General features: G+C 41.0%; 1 protein-coding gene and 2 long non-coding RNA genes across 8 annotated transcripts in view; 1 reads left to right on the top strand and 2 right to left on the bottom strand.

The window, feature by feature from the left end:
* NUP153 (nucleoporin 153) overlaps positions 1–12493 on the bottom strand; it is a 76828-nt gene extending 64335 nt beyond the window's left edge. For 2 of the 5 annotated variants that reach the window (XM_078055724.1, XM_078055723.1), the window contains exon 1: positions 11919–12493. In XM_078055724.1, coding sequence (XP_077911850.1) covers positions 11919–12029 — 111 coding nt within the window. In that variant the 5' untranslated portion in view covers positions 12030–12493. Of the gene's footprint in view, positions 1–11540; positions 11627–11918 lie in introns of those variants that run through there. The other 3 variants (XM_078055725.1, XM_078055721.1, XM_078055722.1) reach the window with 2 other exon arrangements.
* On the top strand, positions 11672–15962 carry LOC118548005 (uncharacterized). Its single transcript, XR_013441419.1, has 2 exons — positions 11672–11942; positions 15798–15962. It is a non-coding gene; the product is annotated as an uncharacterized LOC118548005 (long non-coding RNA).
* LOC118547987 (uncharacterized) lies at positions 13034–20202 on the bottom strand. Of its 2 annotated transcripts, XR_013441418.1 has the most exons (6): positions 19831–20202; positions 18887–19010; positions 18485–18593; positions 13656–13712; positions 13320–13541; positions 13034–13179 (listed from the first exon to the last, which is right to left on the bottom strand). It is a non-coding gene; the product is annotated as an uncharacterized LOC118547987 (long non-coding RNA). The 2 variants fall into 2 exon arrangements; XR_013441417.1 differs by lacking the exon at positions 13034–13179 and having other exon boundaries at positions 13436–13544.
* Between the last annotated feature and the right edge of the window lie 7293 nt (positions 20203–27495).

Raw genomic sequence — 27495 nt, forward strand, 5'->3', positions numbered from 1 at the left:
AAGACTTGAAAAAAGTAACTTAAGAAGCAGTTTGAGCATGATAGCAAGAATTTAAGGTAAAATAAGTTTTTTTGTGAACTTTTAAGGTGTTAGGCTACTAAAAGTATCAGAGATTCCCTGTGATCCCTACTCACTTAAGGGGGTAAGTCTAGGGCGCCTGGGTGACTCAGGTCATGATCCCAGGGTCCTGGGATTGAGCCCCACACTGCGGGGGGAGGGGGGTCCCCTGCTCAGCAGGGAGTCCGCTTCTCCCTCTCCCTTTGCCCCTCCCCCCTGCTCTCACTCCCTCGCTCTCTCTCAAATGAATAAATAAAAAATCTTTAGGGGCGCCTGGGTGGTTCAGTCAGTTAAGCGCCTGGCTTTGGCTCAGGTCATGATCCCAGGGTCCTGGGATCGAGCCCCACATCGGGCTCCCTGCTCATAGGGGAGCCTGCTTCTCCTTCTGCCCCTCTCCCCACTTGTGCTTGCTCTCTCTGATAAATAAATCTTTAAAAAAATCTTTAAAAAAAAAAAAAAAGGAGGGGGCAAGTACAGAACAACTTAAAATTAACACCATACTTCACCAAAGGTCACTTATGGGGCAGCATTAGGTATTGCGGAGAATAATCAGTAAATAAAATTGAACAGTCAAAATGGATAAAATAAAGCTCACTCACTAAAGTTCATGAACTTTGCTTGGATCCCTCTCTTTTCTAAACTAAAATTTAACCAATGTATCTGATCACAGCCCACAGCTGCTCTAGTACAAGAAAAGTACAGTGAGAGAGGAGTTACTGGGGGCACAAGGAAGGGTAGCATGAAGATCTTGACAGTAAAAAGAAACAACAGGTGTTAAAACTGACCCGGAACCATTATAAAAAACCAACATCCCCAACTTCAGGATACCTCTTAGGGTAAATGACCCTAAGGCAACCACAAAAATTAAGCTCAGTGGACTCACATGTAATGGTTCCCAAAGTGTGGTCCCTTTACGGGTAATGTCAGCATCCCCTCAAGCCCTCTCCGAACCCAACTAAACTCAGAAAAGCAGGGCTCACCTGTTTTAACAAACCTTCCCAAGTGATTCCTATGAATGCTAAAGTTTGAGAACGACCATTCCAGTTAAAGACATTAGGAAATTAGATGAATTTCAGGAAATTACAATACATTTTAGGGAAAAGGTCCCTCGGTAAGAGGGATATAAAAATTATACTTAAGTCCTAAGAATTATCTGGAAAACATATATATGTGGAACACCAGTCAGACAGTAATTAAAATACATTGTAAGATACTCTAAAATTACTCAGAAAAACAAATCTTACAGTGAGTGGACTGTGCTGAATATAATGCAGCTTATAGAAATATTTTCCCAGTGATCCCCAAACTTTAGCCATGGTTTTTACCTGTACTATTACTAACGGTTTTCTTTCTATCCATTCATTTCTCTCAATAAATTTAGCTCTTCCTACACAATAAAGTCTATCCAGTCACAGATTTGATGCCGCATTGGTCTTCACTTGCTCTTCCCTCCCTCCATCCTCGACAGGCCATCCAACCACACTGGCTTCTTACCAGAAGGTAGGACTGGCCCCTAAGATACCAGGGGATGCTAGAGATTATGGAAAGAAGGAAAGAGAAGTCGTTCTTGAGCTTCCTCTCTGATCAAAGGCCCCATCTCTAAAACCCTGCTCCAGCCAGGTGGCCATTCCTCCGCTCCAGCTACACCATTTCTTCCTTATCCTTGCAGTCCTAGGAAGAGTAGCAGCTTCCCACTGCTGCTACTTTCTGGGCATCTTGCTATCCAGTATTTACTCCTTTAACCACCAGCATAGCTCTATGTAGACTCTTTCTTTGTTTCTTGCAGGGTCCCTAACTGATAAAGCAGTGCTATTTGTTAAATTTTTATCCTAATGAACATGAAAATTAAAGTCAGTCCATGTAGCTTTAACAAAGGAACACACATACAACACTTGGGGAAGCACTTGTACTACTCAAAAGTTACATCCAATCTTTATCTCTGTAAAATATTTTAGAATCTTGTCTAACTTATAAAGGTAAGCACAGACATTATTTTGTTCATTCCATCAATACCTACTGATCACACACTACATGTCAGGCAAGGAACAGTGGGGAGACAGCAGAAACAAGTTCCTGCTCTCTGGGAGCAAACACACCAGTAAATATAATATGAACACATAATATGGTGATTCAATGCTATGAACAAAAATAAAGCAGCAGAGCAAAATGGGATAGTTATTTTATATAAGCAAAGATCTAGCCATGCAAATTTCTAGTGAACTATTATAGACTGAGGGAACAAAAATTGCAAAGTCTTAAATATAGGACTGTCCTTGGTACATGCTAAGGTTCTGGTAACCTTACTAATAAATACAAAATCTAATAAGCCTTTTTTTTTTTTTTTTTTAAAGATTTTATTTATTTGACAGAGAGAGACACAGAGCGAGAGGGAACACAAGCAGGGGGAGTGGGAGGGAGAAGCAGGCTTCCCGCGGAGCAGGGAGCCCGATGTGGGGCTCGATCCCAGGACCCTGGGATCATGACCTGAGCTGAAGGCAGATGCTTAACAACTGAGCCACCCAGGCGCCCAATACAAAATCTAATAAGCCTTAAATAACTACTGAAACCTTTTAAAACTCTTTAATCATATGTGTGCGAATCTGTGTAATCCTTTGTTCTGTAGCTTATATACCTATCTAGTCACTATAAAAGGACTAAAACAGTGGATCTCAAATTAAAGTCTTCAAATCAGCAGCACTGGTGTCACCTTTGAGCAAGTGAGAAATGCAAATTTGTTTTAACAAGCTCTTGAGGTGATTCTCACGCAAATTAAAGTTTGAGAACCAGTGTACTAAAATCACCTAAAACTCAGTGACCTATTTCCCAATTAAGGCCATGGTAAACGTAACTGTCGTACAAGTTTAACTACAATATAAAGTTTTACCTAATCAGATCTTTAAAAAAGGCGGGGGGGGGGGCGCCTGGGTGGCTCAGTCATTAAGCATCTGCCTTCAGCTCAGGTCATGATCCCAGGGTCCTGGGATGGAGCCCCACATCGGGCTCCCTGCTCGGCGGGAAGCCTGCTTCTCCCTCTCCCACTCCCCCTGCTTGTGTTCCCTCTCTCGCTGTGTCTCTTTCTGTCAAATAAATAAATAAATAAAATCTTTAAAAATAAAGTTTTACCTAAAAGACCACCCTATTTCCATGATTATCTTATTATCAAATACATCATACCACTGTATCAATTTTGTAACTACCTACTTTATAATATCAACTCTGAAAATCAAACCAGCAGTAAATATAAAGGCCTACTTTTGAATCTATTTCCAGTATAAAAGACTTATTTAACACACTTCATTATAGTAAATAACCAACTACCAGATGTTAGAATTTTTAAAAACTGCTAGGGAAAATAGAAATCTGATTATGCACAGAATTGGGTAGACTATAAAGAGATAAGGGACTTTGTCTATCAAATAGACTTGGAGAGATACCTCCCTGCCCAGCAATTTTTTTTTTTTTAAGAGTTCTGAAGTACCAAAGGATACTTCAGCCACTAAATGGAAAAGTGAGAAAGAGTGAAGAAACTAGAAAAGGGGAAAAGTAGTTTTCTTATGGAAGAAAAAGCTCCTCTGATGCTATTACTAAAGAAGGTCTACATTTTCAGGACTTCTTGAGAGAAAATGTTTCAGGTCTTTACGGGAATGAGGCAAATCAGCTTCCTATATGGACCTGAAGAAAAACCACTTAACCCTGATGGGGCACCTGGGTGGCTCAGTCGTTAAGCGTCTGCCTTTGGCTCAGATCATGATCCCAGGGTCCTGGGAACGAGCCCCGCATCGGGCTCCCTGCTCAGCGGGAAGCCTGCTTCTCCCTCTCCCACTCCCCCTGCTTGTGTTCCCTCTCTCGCTGTCTGTCAAATAAATAAATAAAATTAGAAAAAAAAGAAAAAAAAAAACGGACCGGGAAAGAGAGATACACAGAGTAAAGGTCTACTACGGTGTGAATATTTAAGTCCTACTTTACCAGATTAACTTCTCTAACTTTCAGAGGCTTCAGTGGTAAGCAAAACTGCCACCATTATAACTTGATGTCAGTTTTCCACAGAAAACCTTCTCTGATCCTCCAAGTCTGGGATAAGCACCCCCTGTACTTCCTACACGATGGCAATCTGTCAAGCAGGATGATAAGCAGTCTGTCCATCAGCTCCACTAGAGCATCACCTTGTGAGGACAGGCACGGTTCTGTACAGTGCACAGATCAGCTGTTTTAATTTATCTACAACTGCAATAAAAGAAAAAAAATTTATCCACAACTGCACTGCTCAACCAATTTCTTATGCCCACATAGGAATATTCTGTGACAAATTGCTAAAAAGGACTTGAGCAAATCTAGAATTCAAAAATAAATAATACATTTTCTTGGTGTAACAGTTTCACCTTAAGAAAATACCATTTTGTTGCCACACTAATAGCCCTTCCTCCAAAAAACAACTTGTGAAATCTATCCAAGAGTATGGGAAAATGGAACCATCCCTCTGGAATGACAACACAAAGCCAACTAAATGAAGAAAAGCAGAAAGGTAGCCAAAGAAAGCAAAATTAATGAAGGGCTTAGGAAAATCAACAAAACAAATGGGGCATTAAAATTTTTAAAATACTCCTTATTACCCTAAAGCAAAATCGACACTAGGTAATCATAAATAATGAAGTTAATTTCAAGGATTAAGAGTGAATCTTTAAATGTGGACTAGTTAAACTGATTGAGTCTTTTCTTTCTTTCCAAGAACTAAAGGTTCTTCGTTTGCCAAAACATGGCAAAAAAAAAAAAAAAAAGTCAAAAATGCCACTGATATTTACAATAAATAATCTGGGGACCGGAAGTAAATCCAATTCAACACTAAATACATATTAAGCACATTCAATGTGTAAGACACTGTGACTATATTAATTTTTCAAATTACTTTTAACCAGCCAAGGATTAATGAAAGAGGGTGGAGGAGGGGCAAGGCTCTTCCACAATTCTAACTCAGAACTCGTTTAAAAAAAAAAAAAGAAGAAAAGAAAAAGACATTCTTTTCTTGTGTATCTTTTCACCAATTTGTGGTATCTTTTCACCAATTTGTAATTTCAGAATTACCAGAGACATCTCTCCTACATGGCCAACTCCTTACCACGAGTATATGGTCTTCCCTCTCCTTGTATAAGGCTACTTCTATTAGTTTTTAGTTTTCTTGACTTCTCTTCAACTCTCTTTTCTCCACATTATCCTCTATTTTAAATAGTAGTATTCAGATTATAAAATCTCCTTTCTCAAATAACTTCACTGGATCTCTAACTATAAATATCAAATATAACCCCTCTTCGGTTCTTTTTTTAAAGATTTTATTTGAGAGAGAGACAATGAGAGCGTGCGCTGGAGCCAGGCAGCACAAGTGAGAGAGGGGCAGAGGGAGAGGGAGAAGCAGGCTCCCCGCTAAGCAGGGAGCCCTACATGGGGCTCAATCCCAGGACTCTGACATCATGACCTGAACCAAAGGCAGACGCTTAACTGACTGAGCCACCCAGGCACCCCAATTCATCGTCCATTTTGATTTCTATCTGCTCTTTTGGCTGCCTTTATTTTGTTGAGACTTGTCACTTCCTTTTCTTCCAGGGTTCTGTGAACACTCCCATTACCCACTGAACTCCTCTCGTTACCCACTGAACTCCCATGTCACTAGGTTCTCCTTTCCAAACTTTTTTGAAAGTCTTACTTCATAGTTTCCCTAATCAGTTTTCCCCCTTGCTCCCTCCAAGCCCAAATGAAGAGTAAGGACTAAGAACCCAAGACTTCACATGAGACAAAGAATATCTAATTATAAAAACATCTTAAATGCTAAAGAGTAAAAATCTAGATGTCATCATAATCTTTCAGTTACTCCGTTTTATACCTATTCTAACATTAATTTTAACAATGCATCTCTATTATAACTTTAACACACAACTATTTCCATGAGTGAAAAAAGTAATGAAGTATACAAATTCTAACCCGGTTATATTGAATCTGGTTTCAATAATCTGAATTTAACTTCCAAATTTAAGCTACTCTGTCATATTTTACAACCTACAGATAGTCATTCAGCAGCCAAGGTTCCCCTATCCACAGTCCAAATCCTGCTAGCCACTTAAAATCCATACTTTTCATTTCTCTGCTCAGCCTCAAGAGATGAAGCCAAAAAAAACATGAGCATAAAAACTGTGCTGGCTAAAAAAATTTTAAACTACAACTGGCCACAAATTTCAACCTCCTTCAAAACTCTGCCCTAATGCAGTAAGGAGAAACATGACCTGGCTTAGTCTCTTATTTTTAGTTATCCATATTATAGAGCTGGTATTAATAGATAATTAAAAGTAACCAAACAAGGACAATAAAAGGAACCCCTAAATCCTTTCAAACTAGCCATAGGAGACCAAATAAAGCCCAAAGCAGTTTAACCCACTAAAAGTTACCTGTAAGATATTGTCACTTTTCTTAAATGATCTATTTGAAAACTGGATTTAAGAGTGTATTTTTTAGGGGCACCTGGGTGGCTCAGTGGGTTAAGCGTCTGCCTTCGGCTCAGGTCATGATCCCAGGGTCCTGGGATCGAGCCCCACATCAGGCTCCTGGCTCAGTGGGGAGCCTGCTTCTCCCTCTGCCTCTCTCCCTGCTCATGCTCTCTCTCTCTCTCTGTATGTCTGTGTCTCAAATGAATAAATAAAATCTTAAAAAATAATAATAATAAATTAAATTAAATTTAAAAAAAGAGTGTATTTTTTAAATCACACTATGAAGAAGATAAGCGAAATCAAGCAAACTGAAACATTTTTAGGCAGGAAAGGCATTCTACCATCCTGTTTCTGATAGTAAACAGCGTAAATTGTATCTTGTGGCAAGACTTTAAATCACTCTACCTCTAACACAGAAGAATCTTAAAAATAAATACATCACAACCAGGACAACCTAAGTAGCTACAAATAAAACATTTCTAAAAACATGAGGTCATTACATCTTCCTTAATATTCTGTGCCTAAAGAAAATGGTTTTAATTAATGACCTCAGACCAAAGTCTTCATTTTACTTCAAACTAATAAATACAGGCCTCATGAGGGGACTTTCTGGGATATAGAGACAATCCCTGGGCTTTGTTGTCATTTATTTTATTAAAAACATTGGTAAGTGGGCGCCTGGGTGGCTCAGTCGTTAAGCATCTACCTTCAGCTCAGGTCATGATCCCAGTGTCCTGGGATCGAGTCCCGCATCGGGCTCCCTGTTCGGCGGGGAGCCTGCTTCTCCCTCTGCCTCTGCCTCTATGTCTCTCATGAATAAATAAATAAAAACTTTAAAAAAAAAAATTGGTAAGTGAATTGATAAAATATCACACGCAAGGGCCTCTCATCACAAACAAAAAACCTACTAGCATTAAACAACTTAATACTTGGATTTATTCTCCTCTACACACATTTCAATGACTGACATTTCTATGAAGACAATGTGTTTGAAAATAAGTACTTAAGAGGGTTAACAGTTTAAAGTCTGGCCTCATCACCCAGTAAACAGTCCCTAAATCCAATATAGGCCTATAAAAGACTGAGCTTGGGTACATAAAGGGAAAAATCTCTAAGAAGCAGGAAAATTCAGAGACAAACATGTAAATCAAAAGGTTGTATTTAAGGGCGCCTGGGTGGCTCAGTCGTTAAGCGTCTGCCTTCGGCTTAGGTCATGGTCCCAGGGTCCTGGGATTGAGCCCCGCATCAGGCTCCCTGATCAGTAGAAAGCCTGCTTCTCCCTCTCCCACTCCCCCTGCTTGTGTTCCCTCTCTCGCTCTCTCTGTCAAATAAATAAATCTTTTAAAAAAAGGTTGTATTTAGGGCACCTGGGTGGCTCAGTTGGTTAAGCAACTGCCTTCAGCTCAGGTTGTGATCCTGGGGTCCTAGGATTGAGCCCCGCATCGGACTCCCTGCTCAGTGGGGGGTCTGCTTCTCCCTCTCCCTGCCGCTCCCCACTGCTTGTGCTCTCTCTCTCAAATAAATAAAATCTTTAAAAACAAACAAAAGGTTGTATTTAATTGCAACAGTTTCAAATGAGTCCTTACTATACATATGCCAGGTCCTCTTGTAAGAGATTTACTCATCTCATTTAACCCTCACAACAATTTCCATTTTACAGATGCATAAATTAAGCAGACAGAATTTAAATAACTTCTCTAAGTCCTGGCAGAAAAGGATTCAAACCCGGATGCTCTAAATCTATTATAGTACATTTTTTCCCTACCAACTATTTCCAGTTCTGTTTCCACTGATAGTATTTAACATCTAAAATAAAGTAAATAGGGGCACCTGGGTGGCTCAGTCGGTTGAGTACGTGACTCTTGGTTCCGGCTCAGGTCCTGATCTCAGGATCAAGAGAGCAAGCCACAAGTCGGGCTCCGTGCACAACGCAGAATCTGCTTGACATTCTCTCTCCCTCTCCCTCTGCCCCTCCCACTCGTGCTCACTTGCTCTCTAAAATAAATAAATAATAAATAAATCTTTAAAAAATAATAAAATAAGATAAAATAAAGCAAATAAAGATAAAAGTAAAGGCAGAACCACTTAGTGACTTCTGGAATGACTTAAGTATTCCATGTCTAAATTATCATTCCATTACAAAACTGAGAGTACTTTTTCCCCATCGGATCCCAAGTGGGACATATTGGAAGAAAGTATCATATAGAAACTACCGAACAAAAATTCCCAAACTATCATATAAGCCAGGGTTAGGCAAACCATGGTCTGTGGGCCAAACTCAGCCCTCAGCCTGTTTTTATACAAGCCTCAGGCTAAGAATGATTTTTACATTTTTTAAAGGGTTGTAAAAACAAAACAACGAACTTGTGGCAACAAAGCCTAAAATATTTACTATCTGGCCCTTTACAAAAAAAAGTTCGCAGACTCCTGATCTAAGCGACTCAATAAAGAGGTCCCCTCCTTTTTCTAAAATAGCTAAATGCAAAAACCGACTTGGTGTAAGACAAACTACATCCAGGCAGATAAAATGAGCGGATTCCCTCAGCTCCAAACCAGAAGACAAAAACCCCTTAAACACACCCCCCCAAAAAAGGACAAAAACAAGTAATTCCCTCTCACCAGGAGGTGGCAGTAGACTCTTTCCCAGGCAAGGTTTTGGTTTCCCCATGGGCTCAAGTTTTTTGTGGTGACTATTAAGAAAAGCTTAATAGCCAGAGCTGACTTCCTGGGCCTGACAATCTGCACAAGAAATGGGAAAGGAAACTGAAGGGGTGACAAAAACCACATCTTTGGTGACCTGTTCACTCCCAACTAGAAAAATGATACCATTTCCTAAAGGCATCTGGGCTGAGTTAGAAGGCAAGTGAAAATGATCGACTTACATTATTCAGGGCTGTTCTTCATTTTTGCTTCTACAATTCTTTAAGTTACTACCCTTCAGTTAGTTGAGTAAGACAATGGATTTCTGTCTCCAAACTTCAAGAAAGATGGCATTTTAAAGATCATAAGTTAAAAGGAAAAAATGTAATCTTTAGATGTATCTCAGCAGAGCTAAACCAGAAGTCAAAACAGGAAATTACAAGTCAGTAGAACACATGCAAAAGTTGCAGGTCCTGCATGACTGCACAAGCTAATTGGCCTGACAGGCAATGGCAAACATCCATGAACTAACAGTGCCAGACCTCTCATTCTTATTTCAACCCTCTGCTACACAACCAAAAACTTCATTTTTGCCCAGAAACCCGTGGACACTTAATCAAATAACATTAGAGTAAAACATGCCATGTCATGAAGCTCCTTGCTATTCATGATGACTCAGCAGCTGCTGCAAAACATAGAGGTGACAAACCACGACAGTAGACAGCAAGCAGGTAGTCTGTAAGTTCACAAAAGTTCCTGCAAGGACTAAAGACAGTCTTTATTTTAAGATTTTAAAGACTGAACATTTTTTTGGTATACTCCTGGATACTTTGGTAGTTTCTGCCAATATTAAGTAACACTGGGAGGGCTGATCAGGAAACCCCAAACATCTTTAATCACAATCCAAAAGCTAAAATGTATTTTCTTCTTCAGTTAAATGGCTAGGACAGAAGCTAAAGGTATTTTACATAGGGAGAAATGACAAATTATCAAACTCTAAAGCAAAACTAAACAGCCTAAAATCACATCAGCTCTAAGACAACTGGGATCACAGGTATTATGATGTTAAGGCATCAACTCCCCAAAATTAGATTTTTATATAAGTACATTTAAAAATAAGCTGTGATTGTAACTTTTGCCACCTGGAATATATTACCTCCTTTCTAATCTCTGTCCAGACCATCCAATATATGTATTTAAAACATTTCACTTTTTATATAGTAACTTTCTTTTAAGAAGATCTAAGAAAGCACTCAAAGACATTTATTCTTCAGGAGAAACAGAAAGCATGTGTGTCTAACTTCCATTCTACAAAAGGATTAGGTTAAATGGCCAGGCGTGTGACCTGAATTCTAATCTTAAATTTGCCTGTAAGTACCCCCTGGTTCCTCACAAAGAAATCTGAAAACCAATCATTTTCTGTATTTATCTGGGGGAAAACGTAATGTCAAGACTTCTAACCATTAGGAGAGAGCTACTTAATATTGTAAATCACCATTTTTACTATTAAAGAAAAATTTCCCCCAAATTTCTTCTTTAAAAGTTTTGTTTTTTAATGATACAATTTAACACCATCACCAAACATGTTATTCAAAAACCATCACCATCCAGAATAAAGCAATCTAGGAATTCTACCTTTAATAGGATGCAACAAGTTATCAGACCCTTTTGCTATACTTTTGTTTTTTAACAAGTTTAAGACACACACTTCCTCACCTTAGTCTGATAAGTTCTGTAAGTGACTTTTATTAAAATAAATTTTTAACAGTTTCCTATTCAATTCCCATAGCAAACAAATAACAGTTTTTTAAAAATCGGATTTTCTCAAAATCAAATGTCTCATTTACAGTTAGGATAAACTCGTTTTCATAATTTCAAACACCCATGAGTGCACAAGATGGTCAATTATAAGACTGCCGACATTCCTGGGTGTCAAAACTACCTAAACTTCTAGAATACACCCCGTAATATTAAAATATTTCCTGCGTGAGATCAGGACTGGAGTCCCGGTGACCTGTGCATAATAGCCAATTCTAGCCTCCAAAATAAAATGGGGGGGGGAGGATAGAAGGAAGGAGGGAAGAGCCTCGCAGCGGAGAAAAGACGTAAGGGTGGAGAGGGACTTTCAAAATGCCCCAGGGTCTAGGTAACTATAACCCGGTTATGGGGGGGGGGGGAATCGAAGCTGATGCTCTCAGATCGAAGGACACCGGCAGGGGAGACGCGGAATTAAGATGAAACAAAGTTATTCCACTTTCTGTGTAACAGCGCCCCATCCCCACCCCCGGTGCCTCGGAAGCGGACTGCCGGGGGACAGCCCCCTCCCCACACAAACTGAAACGCGGGAGACTAGAAAACAGCAAGCATACGAACCTCCAGCCACATCTTCTCCTTTCTGCCTCGAGAGAACGTGAGTAATACGCTCAAACCCCCTAGTCCCCGCCAAAAACGAAAGAAATGCGCGCATCGTAGGCCTAGAATTTCCGTTCCCGCCCTACGCCCGTCTGGGGAAGCCCCTGGCCCAGAAGGCTGGGGGGAGGCGGCCCGAACCACACGTGTGTGCCGCAAAGACGGGCCTGTCTCAGCCCACTTCCCGTCGCCACCCCAGCGGCCTGAGATCCCGCCGCCTGGCTCGGGCCTTTCCTCAGGCCCTACCGTCCGCTCCACGTGGGGCGCCAGGGCCCCTCACCGCCTGTTCCCTCCCGCTGAGTTCCCGACCCGCTGAGACACCACCGCGTCGGGGTCCCATACCTGGTGCTGTTGTCGCCCCTGCTGGTAAGGCTTAATTGGCCCCTGGTGGCAACGCCGCGTCCGGATCTTGCCGCCACCGCCCCCTCCTATTCCTCCGGCTCCCGAGGCCATGGCGGAGCCTCCGCTGCTTCCCGCTTCGGGGCGGGTAAGGGGGCGGGAGAGGCAGAGGTGGCGGCCTTAGAGCCCCCCCCGCCCGGCCCCAACCCAAAAGTCCGCCTTCGCTGCCCACACACTGGAGCACAGGCACACCAGGAGCCGCGAGGTTTCGAGCAGAAGTGGAGAGAAAATGCGCGCTGGCAGCAGGGAAGGCGGTGGCGGCGAGAGAGGCCGAGGAGCTGGCTCCGGTCCGGCAGCCTCCCGCGGACCCCCGCCTCTGTGTATGTCACGGTCTCTATGGAGATCCCCCGCAGAGGACAGAGAGAGCCTCTCCAGGCGCTGCTTAGGCCTAACTCGACCGCCGGCTGATGGGGATTCTTCCGTCGCCCTAGCTGTAGCTGCCGCAGTTGAAGCCGCCGGCGCCGCCCGCCTACCCCTCCCCTCTGCGCACAGCGCCCGCCCCGCCGTCGTCGTCGTCCCTGCAGTCGCCGCCGCTATTGCGCCTATTGCCGCTGCTAAGGCCGCCGCCGCGGTCGCGAGCCAGAACGCCGTCACTCGTCAGCGCCCGACGCGCTTGCATCATCATGCTGCGACCGAGTGATAGGCCAAGGGGAAGGGAGGGCCAGTCGAGCCCGCGCTCTCGGCCGCGCGGCACGCTGGGAAGAGTAGTTCAGCGGAAGAACGCGAGTTCTCGGAAAGGAGGACGCGGAAGGAGAGCCGAGGATCCGCGTAGAGGCACAAAGCCGGGAGCTCCATTCTTTTTACTGCACTTAGCGATAAACTTAGACTTTGAAAGAGGCGTCCAACGTAAAAACAGTAACCTCCTTTCACTCTACTTTCCCATCGGTTGGTAAAGCGGGCAGATAGTAAAATCAAAAACAGGAGCTAATATAGAGCAGTTTTTTTTAAATGGTTGAAAAACAACGTCCGAGATCTTTAAGCCTAAAGATGAATTAGAAAATGTAGTTTCATTAATGTCCCATTAACATGTAAGGGCTTTGCTGTCAAACAGGAGGGTTGGAATTCTGGCTCCACCATTCTCTAGCTTGACCTTGGATAAGTCAAAACTTTCTGAGCCTTGGCTTCTTCCTCTCTAAAATGGGAACCATAAAATCCACGGTATAGAGCTGTTGTGATCATTTCTGTAGAGTACTTAGTACCTGTCCTGGTATACAAGAAATGCAATAAATGGTTACAATTATTACCCACGCAGTCAGCTCACATTAGAGGTAAGTGGTAGGTTACCGGTCATAAAAGTATACATATATTTGCTCCGAATAGAAAGCATTATATTTAGGAAAGTACCTAAGCTAGGATCAAAGACTGAACCCACAAAGAACAGAGATTGTAGGAATTGACCGTTAGAAAGGGCTTGGTGGTCACATGGTCCAGCCCTTCCATTCAACTGACAGGACGGGTTCAGAGAATTCAGGTGGCACCTTCAAGCCCGGCAGTCAAAGCCACGACTATTACCCAATTTTTCTTTGAGAGTTGAAACAAGTGCACAAATGAGTAGGAGGAAAAAATCTGCTGAAAAAAACAAAAAAACACACATAGGCTTAGTGTTCCATATGAGACAATTGATTTTAAAGCTTAATAATAGCTTTGGACTCAAGACTTAATTTCATATCTATCACTTACTAGCCGTGTAGCCTTGGGGAAGTTACTGATCCTCTTTCTAAGCTTCAGTTTCCTCATCTGCAAATAGAATGAATATTTACCTCAACAAGGTGGTGGTTCCGATGAAAGCATTAATGTATATATAGCTCGTAATAACTGCTTAGAGAGAAAGCATGTAATATCAGCTATCAGATACAAATTAACTCTAAGACGTTCATACCATCTTCACCACCAAACTGCGCAATTCAAATCACTCTAATAATCATGTAAGTCAAATTGTGAAACCAAACTTAACAGTACCTTGGATTTTGTAGTACCTTTCAGCACCTAAGGAAACATGCTGTATCAGGCATAGGTTTATAGAGCAAATGGCTTTCAGTGGTACCTCTGACAATAATCACCAAGACTATAAAAAGTTGCCAAATATGACAGACAAAATTAATATACTTCCTCTTCTGTTTCCTGATCCTCCTCCCTCCATTCCCGGGGCTCCACCAGTAACTCCCCACTAGACCCCTCAGGTATACATAACTCTTTCCCCTGAAGCACCTCAACCTTTTTAAATACAATTGTTTCTCTTTCACAGTTCTTAGCTAGGTATTTGCTAATAAGCTAACTCATGGGGAAGATCTCTATCTGAATATTTCTTTTTTTTTTTTTTAAGATTTTATTTATTTATTTACTTATTTGACAGAGAGAGACACAGCAACAGAGGGAACCCAAGCAGGGGGAGTGGGAGAGGGAGAAGCAGGCTTCCCGCGGAGCAGGAAGCCTGATGGTGGGGCTCGATCCCAGGACCCCGGGATCATGACCTGAGCCAAAGGCAGACGCTTAACAACTGAGCCACCCAGGTGCCCCGTACCTGAATCTTTCATTGGGCTGCATACATAGAAGATGAAACTGTAGCCCTATCTCATTTTCCCTTTTCACCCTACCAGATTCAGAATTTCCAGCACAGGAGAGTGAACTGGCTGGGACTCAAAAATCATCCCTTTCTTGGTGGTTTGTTATTTGATGTGTGTGTGGGACAGCCTTCTTTTCCAAGCTTTGAAAGGGACATGCAAAAGAGCTGGGCCAAACTAAGACAAACTTCAGAATAGAAAACTGGTAGGAATTGGGGCGCCTAAGTGGCTCAGTCAGTTAAGCATCTGCATTCAGCTCAGGTCATGATCCCAGGGTCCTGGGATTTAGCCCCACATCGGGCTCCCTGCTCAGTGAGGAGTCTGCTTCTCCTGCTGCCACTCTCTCACTCTCTCTCTCTCTCTCTCAAAAAAAAAAAAAAAATCTTAAAAGAAAATTGGTAGGAATTGAGGAAGTATGGAAAAATCCACATCCCCTTTAGCCTTGATCTCAATTATTTACCCCATTTTATAGTTATTTCTTTGAAGTAAAACAGTATTTAAGGAAAGAATAATACATTATTCCCACATTCCACATTCATGTTACTGAGTTATTGGAAATGTTACCAGGCTTAACAGCAAAGAAGAAATAAAAGGCAAGAAGAAATTCACATTCAAAACTTCCTACAGCCTAATTTTACCCTGAAATAGTATGCCTCACTGTGGGATGAAGTAACTTCTTGTGCATAGTTTGGGATTCAAAAATAACATTGTTTCTATGCTGAAATTCAGTTTGGAGTTACAAATCACCAAACTTAGAGTTCCTCATACATTTTTGGTACAGGACTCATTCTTCAGTTAGGAGTTACTAGGAATAGAATGGATTTTAATAAAGTTATTCTGATTATAAATTTAAAGAATCCGCCCTCATTCAAACATACAAATGAACATTTCTCTAACAGATACTATATATAAATTGGAAAAAAGTATCAAATGACATGAACAGTAAAAGGGATTTTTGAAATCATTCCAGCCATAGTAGGAATTAACATGAAGGGAATAATTATTATTTAGTACTTATAATTAGTCGATTCCTATAGATGATGAATTTACTCCCTAAAAAACCAGTTAGATTCTGTAGTTCACAGAATTGGATGATATCGCTCATAAATTTTGTGTTATGAACTAGCTGTCTTTTTTATTCATTCTTTTCCTTATTATTAATTTCTATTCCCATCAATCTTTAGACCTCTGAGAAGTGATCTTAAGTTTTGGGTTGTTTCAATGAGTGTATTTTAATAGAAACTCATTTCTCCCCTACTAGGTTTTAAACTCCATGAAGACAAGGATTTTTTTTTTCTCACTTCCATATCCTGAACACAGAGAACAGTGTTGATACATAGCAGTCACTGTGTATATACTACAGCTAATCATTACCAATGTCGACTGTTTCTATTTTATTGTAATAAATAATACACTGATGAATACAGCTAAACTGCTTTATATAATCTTTCTGAGTTTGCACATATTTGTTTTCTATACTGCATAACAAATTATTTCTCAAATTCATTTATTTATTCAATGATAAAGCATTCAAGAGCATCATGAACAAATCCCTATGATAATGTTATAGAGAGATTCTCGTGTAATCCTAACAATCCTTAGAGGAACTATTGTCATTTTACAAATAAGGAAACTGGGCACTGAGGGGATAAAAAATATTTTTTAAAATTATTTTTAACATAATGGCAGAGTCAATATTTGAATGATTTCTCCTCCTGCTAACTCCAAAGTCCATGCTTTTGCACTCACTCTGTCATTTTTTAGCCAGTTTAGAAACCTATCTACCACTTAAAACATTTTTCTTTGAAAAGATGATTTTCCACTTTAATGGAGACTAACATACCTTAGAAACCTCTCTCTCTCTGATGGCCTCTACACTGACTAAAATGTTTAGATACTCGTTCTATCTTACTGCATAGTGATAATGGACACTTGCCAACTTTATGGTATGATAGCACTGGAAAGACCAGACTCAAATATCTGGCTTAGGATCACGTGGGAATGCAAGGACCCTCATCATGGCATGGGGACATGAGGATATGCAGTAGGATGGGAGTGAAGAATAAATCGGCTGGGCCATTTGGGTGGAAGGGATATCCTACATTAGGCTTCCAAATTCAGAGAGAAGCCACATTAGCAAGATCAACAGAATTCAAAGTATATTATAAAAAATGAATACGTGAAGGATAAGGAGAAAAACTAACAGCTATTTATATTCAGACCAAGTAGCAGAACCTCAGACAAAACACAGGAATTCCTTCCCAATAACCAAGTTTTCAACAAAGATTAGCCCAACTTCACTTTTCTTAAACTTGGACCCAGTTTTTTCAACCACAATGGTTGGTTAAATTGAGAGAGATCTCAATTTATGAAAAGCCTGTTACAACTAGGGCCCTTGCCCCACCCCCAAAAAAACTTCTTTATCTTCCCCCCATACAATATGGTAACTGTCTGACAACTATAAAAGAGCAGAGAGAGAGGCTGCTGACCCTGCTCTACGAGATAAGAACTATCCACTCATTTCAAATGAAATACAATTTAGTCTAAGTCCAATCTGGATTGAAAAACAGCCTTTATATATTCTTCAAAAGATAGTCAGTTCTGGCCAAGGGAGTATTTAAAGATGAGAATTATAAGAAGTTAGAAAATTATGTGTTTATTTTATCTTAACATAAAATGAAGTATCCACTGTGATGTCTATTGAAGCAAATTATTATTTTTTTGAGAGTAGTTTTAGGTAGATCTCTATGATCTTCACACGTTTTCATGTGCTAATTATTACCAAGCATTTCATTATATAGAAAAATAAGGTGAAATTCATTTCTTTTTTTTTTAATTCATTATACACTTCAGTTTCAACTGGAGAAAATCCAAAGTGGGGTTGAGATTCTAGAAAGTTACTGGGTTTTTGTCTGTTTGTATTTTAAGGAAGAGGGGCCATAACATTGGGAAGATATTTAAAGATGCACCTCATTATGCTCTCATTAACTTACTGTGTTCTCTGTCTTTGGGGAATAAAGTAATACTTAAGACTAAATGAACTAACTAATATCAAATTTTGATTAACTACATATATCACTTAATTCTAACATGTCATATAAGATTTTTCCTCTTCCTACTAGCCTTGTATACTTCCTACTTGCCAATGTATACTAGCCTTTGGCATATATGTGTTTACATATATTCTATTATAGTTTAAGGCATATTTTAAACTTACCAATTCTAAATAGAAATCCAGTTCTATTGGATTCAATAATAACCAAATTCAGGAAGACCAGTTCCATCCTAACAAGATAGTTAATGAATCAGCTAGGATTAAACACTTTTGTCTAATATTCAAATATACACTAGTATAAGTATAAACAATTGAGACCAAGGCTAAAGGAAGATGTGGATAGTTATAAACCATTTATAAACATAATCTAAATATCAAAAAACATTTATTGAGGACCTACTATCTGGCGGTTTCTAGTATATGTCAATGTACCAAACAGTAAAACAACCTCTGTTCACATGAGGCATTACACTTTATCATTTTCCTGAGTTCTCTTAAAGTTTATTGCATTATGGTCTATTAACCCCTAGAACATGACCCTAATAACTCACCCTCAAAATTCTACATTCTAGATTCTAAACACATGCTACTAGATTCATCCTATACAATAAATCTACTGGCTTGGTTTCATTTTTTAAAATATAATTAACCAGTTACATTAAAAAACTGAACTCATTAAGGTTGCCAGCTACGTACAACTATAATGTTTGCAAAACTCAATTTGCTTGCCCTAAGCTTTTTCATTTTTTTTTAAAGCATTTGTAGAGAATGCTTGAATTTATCAGACCTTAATTCATTATGATGTTTCTTTTCAAGAGCATTCTGTGAATTAACATGTTAACAACCCTAACGTACACATCACCTCACCACCACCGCAAGAAAGCACAACCTACCCAGTTGAAATGTGTCTTTTGGCCTCTTGCTACTCATGGACTAGCAGCCACCAGTCCCCCAGGAACTTGTAAAGGGTCTCTGCCCATCCCAGGCCGTCTCAATCAGAATCTGCATTTTAACAAGATATCCAGGTGACTCATATGCACATGACATTTGAGAATTAACCATGCCACCAGAATTTATAAAGCACATCTGAAATGTTAAGGGCCTGAAACTAAACATTAGTTATGAAATATACTTGTGCATAGATATTTAAAGAACATTTTGCTAATTCCCAAATATCCTTATTTGTACAAGTATTCTTTTTAGCGTTAACTCGTGAGAAACAAAGGACATGGATGTAGAATAAAACATCTCATAATCCAAGAAGCTAGGAGCCGAGAAAAGAAATATCAGACTACCTCCTTAGAATTGCTATGACTTTCCTCTTTCCAAAGCACTCACAAAATCACTGTCAAGGTAGAAAAGCAAGCAGGAACAAACTCCAAGAGCAAATATTCGCAGTACTGGGTTGGCATCCAATATCTAAAATGCAAGCAAAGAAGCCAGACAGCTTGGAGTAAAATGTATAGATTTCACCTTTCCTAAACTGTAACAGAAATAACAGCTTTCAACTTGACAAATCATAAAAACAACTCAGTAGATTACCTACTTCTAATAGCTTGAGCTCTTAAATAAGTGCTATGAAGTCAATACAATATTCAGATGCAGTATTTTCTCCAAAAATTACTTCTGGAAAAAATTAATAATAATGGACCCTTTAGTCTAAAGATTTTCTGCACCTGGTCATCAAAACTATTCTTCCTACACACACCTAGAGTTATTTCCTCCTACAATAAGGAAGGCATAAAACATGAAATACAAGAAATAAATCATTTTTTAAAAACTCACCTACACCGTCCCTCCTGGAAGCCAAACATAAATACATTTGCTCATTTGAACACTTACAGATGAAGGCATCAAGGTAATGAGTTATCCAAAGTTTCTATAAAGAGCAGGCTTAGGAATTCCCCCTTCTTCATTAATCTACAACAACCAACAATTTAAGAGTTGATGAACCAGCAGCTTATAGAGCACATAGATTTTTTTCCTCTTATTTAACATTTGGTACGTTTCACCTTACTCCAGAACAAGCAGAAACAAAATTAAACATATTTTTCTTTTTATTTTCATTGGCTTCTTTTTCCAAAGGAAGCTAGATACTACCTGAAATGAAGTTCTGGATTTAACACAACCTTATTCTCCATTATCATAGGTAGCAGAGTTGATTTAATGGTTAGTTGATAAGATGATTTTTAAGCCAGTATGTATATAACCCACGGCCTATGACCTCAACATAGCTCACCTTGTTTGGATCCATTATATAGACAATAGAATATCGTGGGCTACGAAAAATACAGTTCTTCAAATCCAAAAACCAAAAAGAACTTTTCAAATATTCTCCAAAGCAGATGCGAGTGAAGCTATACTAGTCTACATTCAACATTAAGTAGGCAGTATTGCCGTACAAACAAAAGCAACTCCCCAGACATTGAGCAAAGTCTGCTTAAACACACCACCTCCAGGGAGGGAAAACCACCTCGCACGTGACGGTTTAAGTTCAGCATGTATACCATGCATCGAATTAAAACATCAAAGCAGACCATCAGTCTCCGTAGAGGCCCGAACCAAGCAACAAACAGCTTCGGCCAGCCACAATTAAATCCAAGCCATAACTTAGACGCTTTAAATTAGTAACAGTTAAACCAGCTCTTTTTCACTTGCTTGCTCATAAAATCTTGCCCCCGCTGTGAGTCAGCAGTGACTCATAAGCACTTCCTACAAGAAGCACCTGTTTTTAGGCCCATCCCTTGCAACTGAAGAGCTGAGATGAGTGATCTTAGCTTAATGCTTGCTAACATGGAAGTATTCCTCAGCTCTCTGCTACTAGATCGTGCCAGGCAGAGCTGCAGGGACTGCAAACAGGTAACGGTCTGCAGCTGGGTGGTAAGGAGACCAATCTATAAAAGGGCACTAGGAGTTGCCAAGATCGGGAAGGAAAAGCCATTTTTCTGTTTTCACTGTTGGCCATTGTGAACATGCCTCTCCTTTAACTCCTCATCCCTATGGGCCGACCCTTTTGCACCTAGGCTTCCTCAGGTACCAGCATCTTCCTTCTCTTAAGGTCTGGTTTGGGTTTACAAACAAAAGGGAGTGGACTTTTCCCCTTCATTTGGTCCATCACTAACTTTAGAACTGGATCCTTTGAAGAGTATTAAAAACTGAGATGGAAAAAAGAAATCCAATAGTTCTTGGAAGCTATCTGTTCTCAGTTCAAGCTAGGGAAAAGGAAAGTCCAGTGGCCGTTTCCATGTCGTCTAAACAAGACAGGTCAGATCGTTTGTTTAGATTTTTCAGCAACTTTCTCTGAACACTTCCTATCCACGTGAGCAATATAGGAAAAGGGGAGATGTTTAAGGAGTGCTATAAGAGAGAAGAGGGGGCACTGAGGGAAGGGGAGAGCAAGTGCTAAATTCTGACAAATAGTCACAACTAGCCATTTCTGAAAATTCGGTCGAAACTTCTGCCAGGTCCACAGCTGACCCGAACTCACCTTTGGTGTGTTCACTCTCCATAGGTCAGTCTTCTGAGTCCAGATTGGCTCCTTGATGACCCAACTTCAAAAGCTATAAAATAAACGAAGGGAAGATGACGGATACCTCGCAGGAATCGTGCTGCAGAAGGGCAGAGTATCACTTACTAGCACCCTAAATAATGAAGGACTAATGAATAATACATTCGAAAGAAAAGACCCTCCTTATGGCCACTTCAGGGTTTCCTAACATTTCATATCCTGAGTACCGGGCACAAATTGGAGAAGTGTTTATTGATTGGATGAGTGCATATTCATAGGATTTGCAATTTGTTATTCCCCTCAACAACTTTTATGTTATGGAATTTTTTTTCTGTGTGTTTCAAAACCACCTTTAATCTCCCTCTTTTCCTTTTAAATACAATTTACTGCAGACCATGTACTAATTGCAGTGTCAGAGATAAACAGAAAAAAAAAAATCGCTTTTCCACAATCAGATGCAAATGGTGCTTCCCCCTGAGGGATTATACCAAAATAGGAAGTGTGAATCAAAGAGACAAAGATATATACTTTAAACTTCAGGATACTATTCAACAAATACTTATTTTATCCTGGAACACATGTTCTGCAGGTAGAAACACGATGATGATTTATGTCCCACCATTTAGGGACAGGTAGAAATGGTTGCACTGTTACTTTATTTTTAAGTATTTTGAATACAGGGATGACTGGGTGGCTCAGTCGTTAAGCGTCTGCCTTTGCCTCAGGTCACGATCTCAGGATCCTGGGATCGAGCCCTGCATCGGGCTCCCTGCTCAGCGGAGAGTCTGCTTCTCCCTCTTTCTACTTCTGTCTCAAATTGATAAATAAAAAATCTTAAGTATTTTGAACATATACTTATGCAGATAAATTTCCTTTGGGAAATGTGTATTACATAAATCGTTTTAAGTTTATGTTCTCCATTTTAAACACCTTGTCAGGCAGATAAAAACTTCACATTGACCAGCATTGTCCCCACAACCCTGGCTCACTGGAATTGTGATCAGGACATTCAACCAAGGGACTTGAGTACAATTTGAGGGTGCCATTGCTTTCTTTAGATGTACATAAATCCTAAAAAGTTTAAAAGAAGGTACTGTAGGGGCACCTGGCTGGCTCTTGAGCATGTGACTCTTGATCTTAGGGGTGTGAGTTCAAGCCCCACATTGGGTGTAGAGATTACTTAAAAATAAAATCTTTTTTAAAAAATGTATACTCTAGGGACGCCTGGGTGGCTCAATTGGTTAAGCTTCTGCCTTTACTCAGGTCATGATCCCAGAGTTCTGGGATCTAGTCCCACATCAGGCTCCTTGCTCAGCGGGGAGCCTGCTTCTCTCTCTCTCTCTCTTTGTCAGAATAGATGGGTAAAATCTTTAAAAAAATAAATAAATTTTAAAAAAATGTATACTCTAGACAGAGATACATAGGCTGAAGGTTGCTACAGGACCAATACTGTCCCCAAATAACCGCAGTATCCAAGTAGGGTCTTTCGGGAGCAAGGAATATGATTTAAAGTCTCCTACACTCATATTTACTAACTAAGTGAAATGATAGCACTCTGGAGTATCCACTATATGCCACACACCTCGCTGGGTGCTTTCTATGCATTATCATTCGTCCTTACAAGTCTTAAAGGGAGTAGTCTGAAAGAGAAGGGTTACGTAGTTCAGGAATGAGCTCTGAACACAGGTCTAACTGATTTCCAAACCTGTACCTTTTTCATTAAACCAAGAGGCATTCTAGAACTTCCCACAGGCAGGGCAAACGGAAGGAGTGGAGCCTGAGCTGTTTAGGGAAGCTGCTGAGCCCACTGACATCCTGCCTCTTCTCCCAGAGGTATGCCCAGCTGTTTCTCAGCAAGGCCTTGGCAGGATTTCTGTCGTACGTTGGGATTCTGCTAACCAGATCAAGGTACTTTGGCACATGTCTTAGTGGGCCCCAGACTCCTAGAAGTGAGTTCCCTTCTTTGCAGTGCTGCTGGAGAACACATAAGACCACCAGTTAAATTTGAATTTCAGATAAACAACAATTTTTTAATATAAGTATGTCCCCAATACTGCAAATATGGCATTGGACAACTTATTTGCTAAATCTGGCCACCCTATTTCTTTGCCCTATTTTGAGATGTCTTAAATTAGAATCAGAGATAATGCGTGTATGTTGGAGTGACTTACAGCTCTATACATGATCTTCAGCTTGGAATGAAGATATCCTGGCTATTGACTGGATCTCAGAAACTCAACTGTGAGCACATCACACCCTCCCCCTCCAGCACACACACCTACTCCAAGCTGTTAAATGGTTTATCATGGAATGCCACCATAATTCACTTGATTAGTAACATCTAGTGCAGCCGACTTGAATCTTGTGTTCACAACTCAGGGATACGAGAAATGTAAATTTATACTTAACTCAACAGAATTTGTTTCAAAACCCCAAAAACAAACCCAGTCAAGTCAGGTCTTACCATGCCCCCCCCCCTTTCCCCAGAACTGTTCCTAGGGCTCATGTAGTGCTGGGGGCGGGGGGGACTCGTTCTTGATGTTGTCTATCCATGCAAATTCTGGCCCCTTCGATTCACCTGTTTTTTTCCCCCTGTTCTCCTCAGGTGCAGGCATCATCCTGCAGCATCTGTACCATCCTAAGACTCCAAACACTTCCGAAGCCCTTGAAGGCCCCACATGCCTCAATGCCCAGTGTAGCCTTTCCTCTCTGGGTCCTTCAGCACCGCTGGACTTGGGCCTTTGGAGAGTGAAGCCTTTGCGCTTTGCCATTGAATCTTATGGACTAGCTCTGGCTTTGCTGTCTCCCTAGGGCCCTCCCCCACTAGAGGATGCAAAGACACCTGTATCCTCTTGTCTTTGGGCGCCCCCCCCCAATATCCTCTCTGCTTAGACAGTCTTTCTCAATCTTTTTCTAGGGATGTCTCCATCGTCCTCAACACCCCCACCCTCCAGCTCTCCAACCTTTCTCCTGTGCATCTAATCCCCTTAAGGATTTTAGGTTTTTGGAAGATCCTGGAAGGTTACTTCCTTTTCACCCTGGCTTATTCTTCCCCTGAGGCAATGAATACAAGCGATTAGGTGCTTGAAGAGGAGAGAGGGTAAGGAGAACGGTAGAGTAAATGAACCAATTAATTTTAAACATTCCTGGACCTTTTTTTTCAAATTTAGGCTAACAAATTAGATCCTGATTTGTTCAGGCATAAGCTTTGCCTTTCCACAGTAGTCCACAAATTCTGGCATCAGCATCAGATGGGAAACATTTAAAACATGGATTGTCAGCCCCCCCCCCCCCCAGACCTACAGAATCTCTGGGGTGGAACTAGGAACATGTATTTGAACAAACTCTTATCATTTTTCTTACATACTTAGTTGCACTGGTCCTCTGACCTCTTCTTTCCTACACTTTCTGCCTTCTTTCTCTTTCATCCTTACCCCTAGAATGCGATAGCTGGTTAAAGATTCCTTGCACGGAACCAAAATCTAGTGTGGAATTCTGTATCCATCTTTCAAAGGGGAGGTCACCTGGGGTCCAAGAGGATGCTCATGTGTCCTGTCATCTCTTCTCCAGCTTTTATCCCACTTTTCTCCGACATTGGTGTCCTGTCCAGGTTCCAAGAAAATCTGAGTCTAACCCATCAAATGGGACCACGCCAAAAGTGTATCTCCATCCTGTGTCAAAGGCAAAACTGATTCCTGGAGACCTAAATGCTGCTTGGTTCTTATAAAGAATCATCAGTACATCTAAGCAATCCAGTTTTTCATGGCTTGGGGATACTTCCAGAAGAATGGCCTAAGTGAGTAAGATACTAGTCCCAAAGTAGATAAATTATGAAGTAAGATTTTTTTTTTTTTTATTAAGTAATCTCTATGCCCAATGTGGAGCTCAAACTCACAACCCCGAGACCAAGAGTCGCATGCCAGCTAGACACCCAGGAAGTAGGATTTTTAAAATTGCTTGCATCGGTTTGTTTAAACACCTTCTTAATTAATTTGAGAGAACAGTTCACCTTTTTTTTTTTTTTTAAGAAAAAAAAAAGTGAATATGGCTAGGTAGGTAGGAGACATTAGGCTGGTAATATCATTGGCCTATTTTACTCCAAAATGAGGTTAGGAGTGCTGAGCTAAATTGGAGCTTTTAAAGGATGATGTCCTAGGGAGTGATAACAGACACACCAGCAGAAAATCACTTAAAAGTAATGGTAGGAAAGACTCACCCCCTGGGATGGTTGTTGATATTCATAAAAGTCAGCTAGGTTTATTGACTTGTCTCAACAAAAAGTCATGTGTGTTATTATGACATCAGAATACTACTCCACATCAAATAACAGAGTAAAGGACCTGAAAAATGAGGGAGGGGGGCAGGCTGGACAGGAGGCAGAGAAGGGAGTGTAGCCTAAGCAACTCCCAATAATTTGGGGGGGGGGGGCTAGGAAAGTAAATTTACACTTAATATCTCACTCCAGATTTCCAGTATTGAGAAATACATGTTTCCCTTTAAAGATGGTTAAGCAGAAGTATCTCTTCTAAGTTGATCCATCAGGAAATGTTATAACAGATGCCAACTGTCCACAGAGCACTCGGCCAGATACTGCAAATAAAGGGGACCAGGGGGGGTCTGGCTGGCTCAGTCGGCGGAGCGCGCGGCTCTTGATCTCGGGATCGTGAATTTGAGGCCCACCTCGGGTGTAGAGATTCCTTAAAAATAAAATCTTTTAAAAAATAAAGGAAATTAGTTTTCCTCCACACGATGTCCTTTCTCCCTGAAGGGATGATACAGAGATGGAGTCAGGGACCAAAAATATCAGACGGCACAGGTGGAAAGGAACCGCAGGGTTCTGCCAGACCAGTCCCACAACAAGGCAGCAGCTCTCTCTCCAACTCTTGCAAGCCCCAGGACTGTGTGGGCCTTCTCCTCTCCGGAAGTGGAGGCCGTGCTTCCGGAGGCTTCCACTTCCGGTGGAGAGGGGTCCGGCTGGCCGCAGCTGTTCTGAGTGGGAGTTGGGCAGCTGGCTGCTCCTCGGTGATCTCCGGGGCCGGGACAGACCTGATCCTGAGGGAAGCTTCTCGGCAAGTCCTGCCAACATTGCTCTCTTGCCTGAAGAGGTGATCTCCCCACAACACGCGCGCCATTTTATGTGTTTCTAAACAAAGACTTCGGAGTGGTTGGTAGAGTGGCAAGTCGTTTTTTCCCCATTGTTATTAATTCACTCATCGAGTACATTTTCTCGAGCTACTGTTGTGTTTCGTTAAGGAAACCGAGGCCTGGAGAGCACAGGCTATATACGCAGCTTTGTGACTTAGTGATAGATTAATTTCCTGACTTCAAGTCTAGGGCGTTTTGCACTACTCAGGGTGTGTGTTTATTTTGTCTTCATTGAATTATTTTTTAAAAAGATTTTATTTATTCATTTGAGAGAGAGGGAGAGAGACGGCACGCGCGCGCACGAGCGAGCAGGGAGGGGCAGAGGGAGAGGGAGCAAGAATCTGAAGCCGACGGAGCACAGAGCCCGGTACAGGGCTCTTTCCCACAACTGCGAGCCCACGACCTGAGCCGAAACCGAGAGTCGGATGCCCAACCAGCTGAGCCACCCAGGTGCTCCCATTGAATGTTTAAAAATCTTATTATTCCTTCTTAATGTTCATCCCTTATTTCTCTCTCATGAGTGGCAACAAAGGATTGGCAGCACCAGGATGACGGAGGTGTGGAGAGGACAAAAGAGAAACGTGTATTGAAATTGTACAGTGTACCAGGCTCCCGGGGCTCACTGGTGGCGTCGCATTACTTTTCACAACCATCCTGTGAAGTATGTGGCATCGCTCCAATTTTGCAGATAAGGAAATCGAGAGGTCAGGTATCTTGTGTAAGGTCACTTGACGAGCTGTCAAATATTTGAGACTGTTTTGAATCCAGTTCTTTCTGACTCCAAAGTCATTAAATGATACTGCCTCCCATGCCTCAAGTAGAACAAATTTGATGTCTAAATGGCTGCTCAACTCCAATTAGCTCTGCCCAGATTTTTCACATACTTTAAGGAAGAACCTTTATATTGGCCCTTGATCCTGAGTTTAATTGACCAGAAGACATTAATGTTCCCACGTAAACAGTTACTCATTAATGTAACTCAGAATATCCACATGCATTACTACCTTGTTCCAAAAATAACTGAAGGCAATGACTTGAACAAAGGTGTTACTGTGTTTCCGGCACAAGTGATGGGGAAGAGATGACTAGAGTCCTGTGGTCTCTGACCTCCTGGGACAGCTCTGATTGTTTCAAAATTTATGTTGTGAAAGTTAAATTTTTTTCCCTGAGCACTTTCATTCGTTTCTACACTGAGAGTTGTGTACAATTCAAATTCCTTTTCTGTGACAATGCTTCAAATTACTGGCAGTG

The sequence above is a fragment of the Halichoerus grypus genome, chromosome 9 (assembly GCF_964656455.1).
Source record: "Halichoerus grypus chromosome 9, mHalGry1.hap1.1, whole genome shotgun sequence".
NCBI classification, from domain to species: Eukaryota; Metazoa; Chordata; class Mammalia; order Carnivora; family Phocidae; genus Halichoerus; species Halichoerus grypus.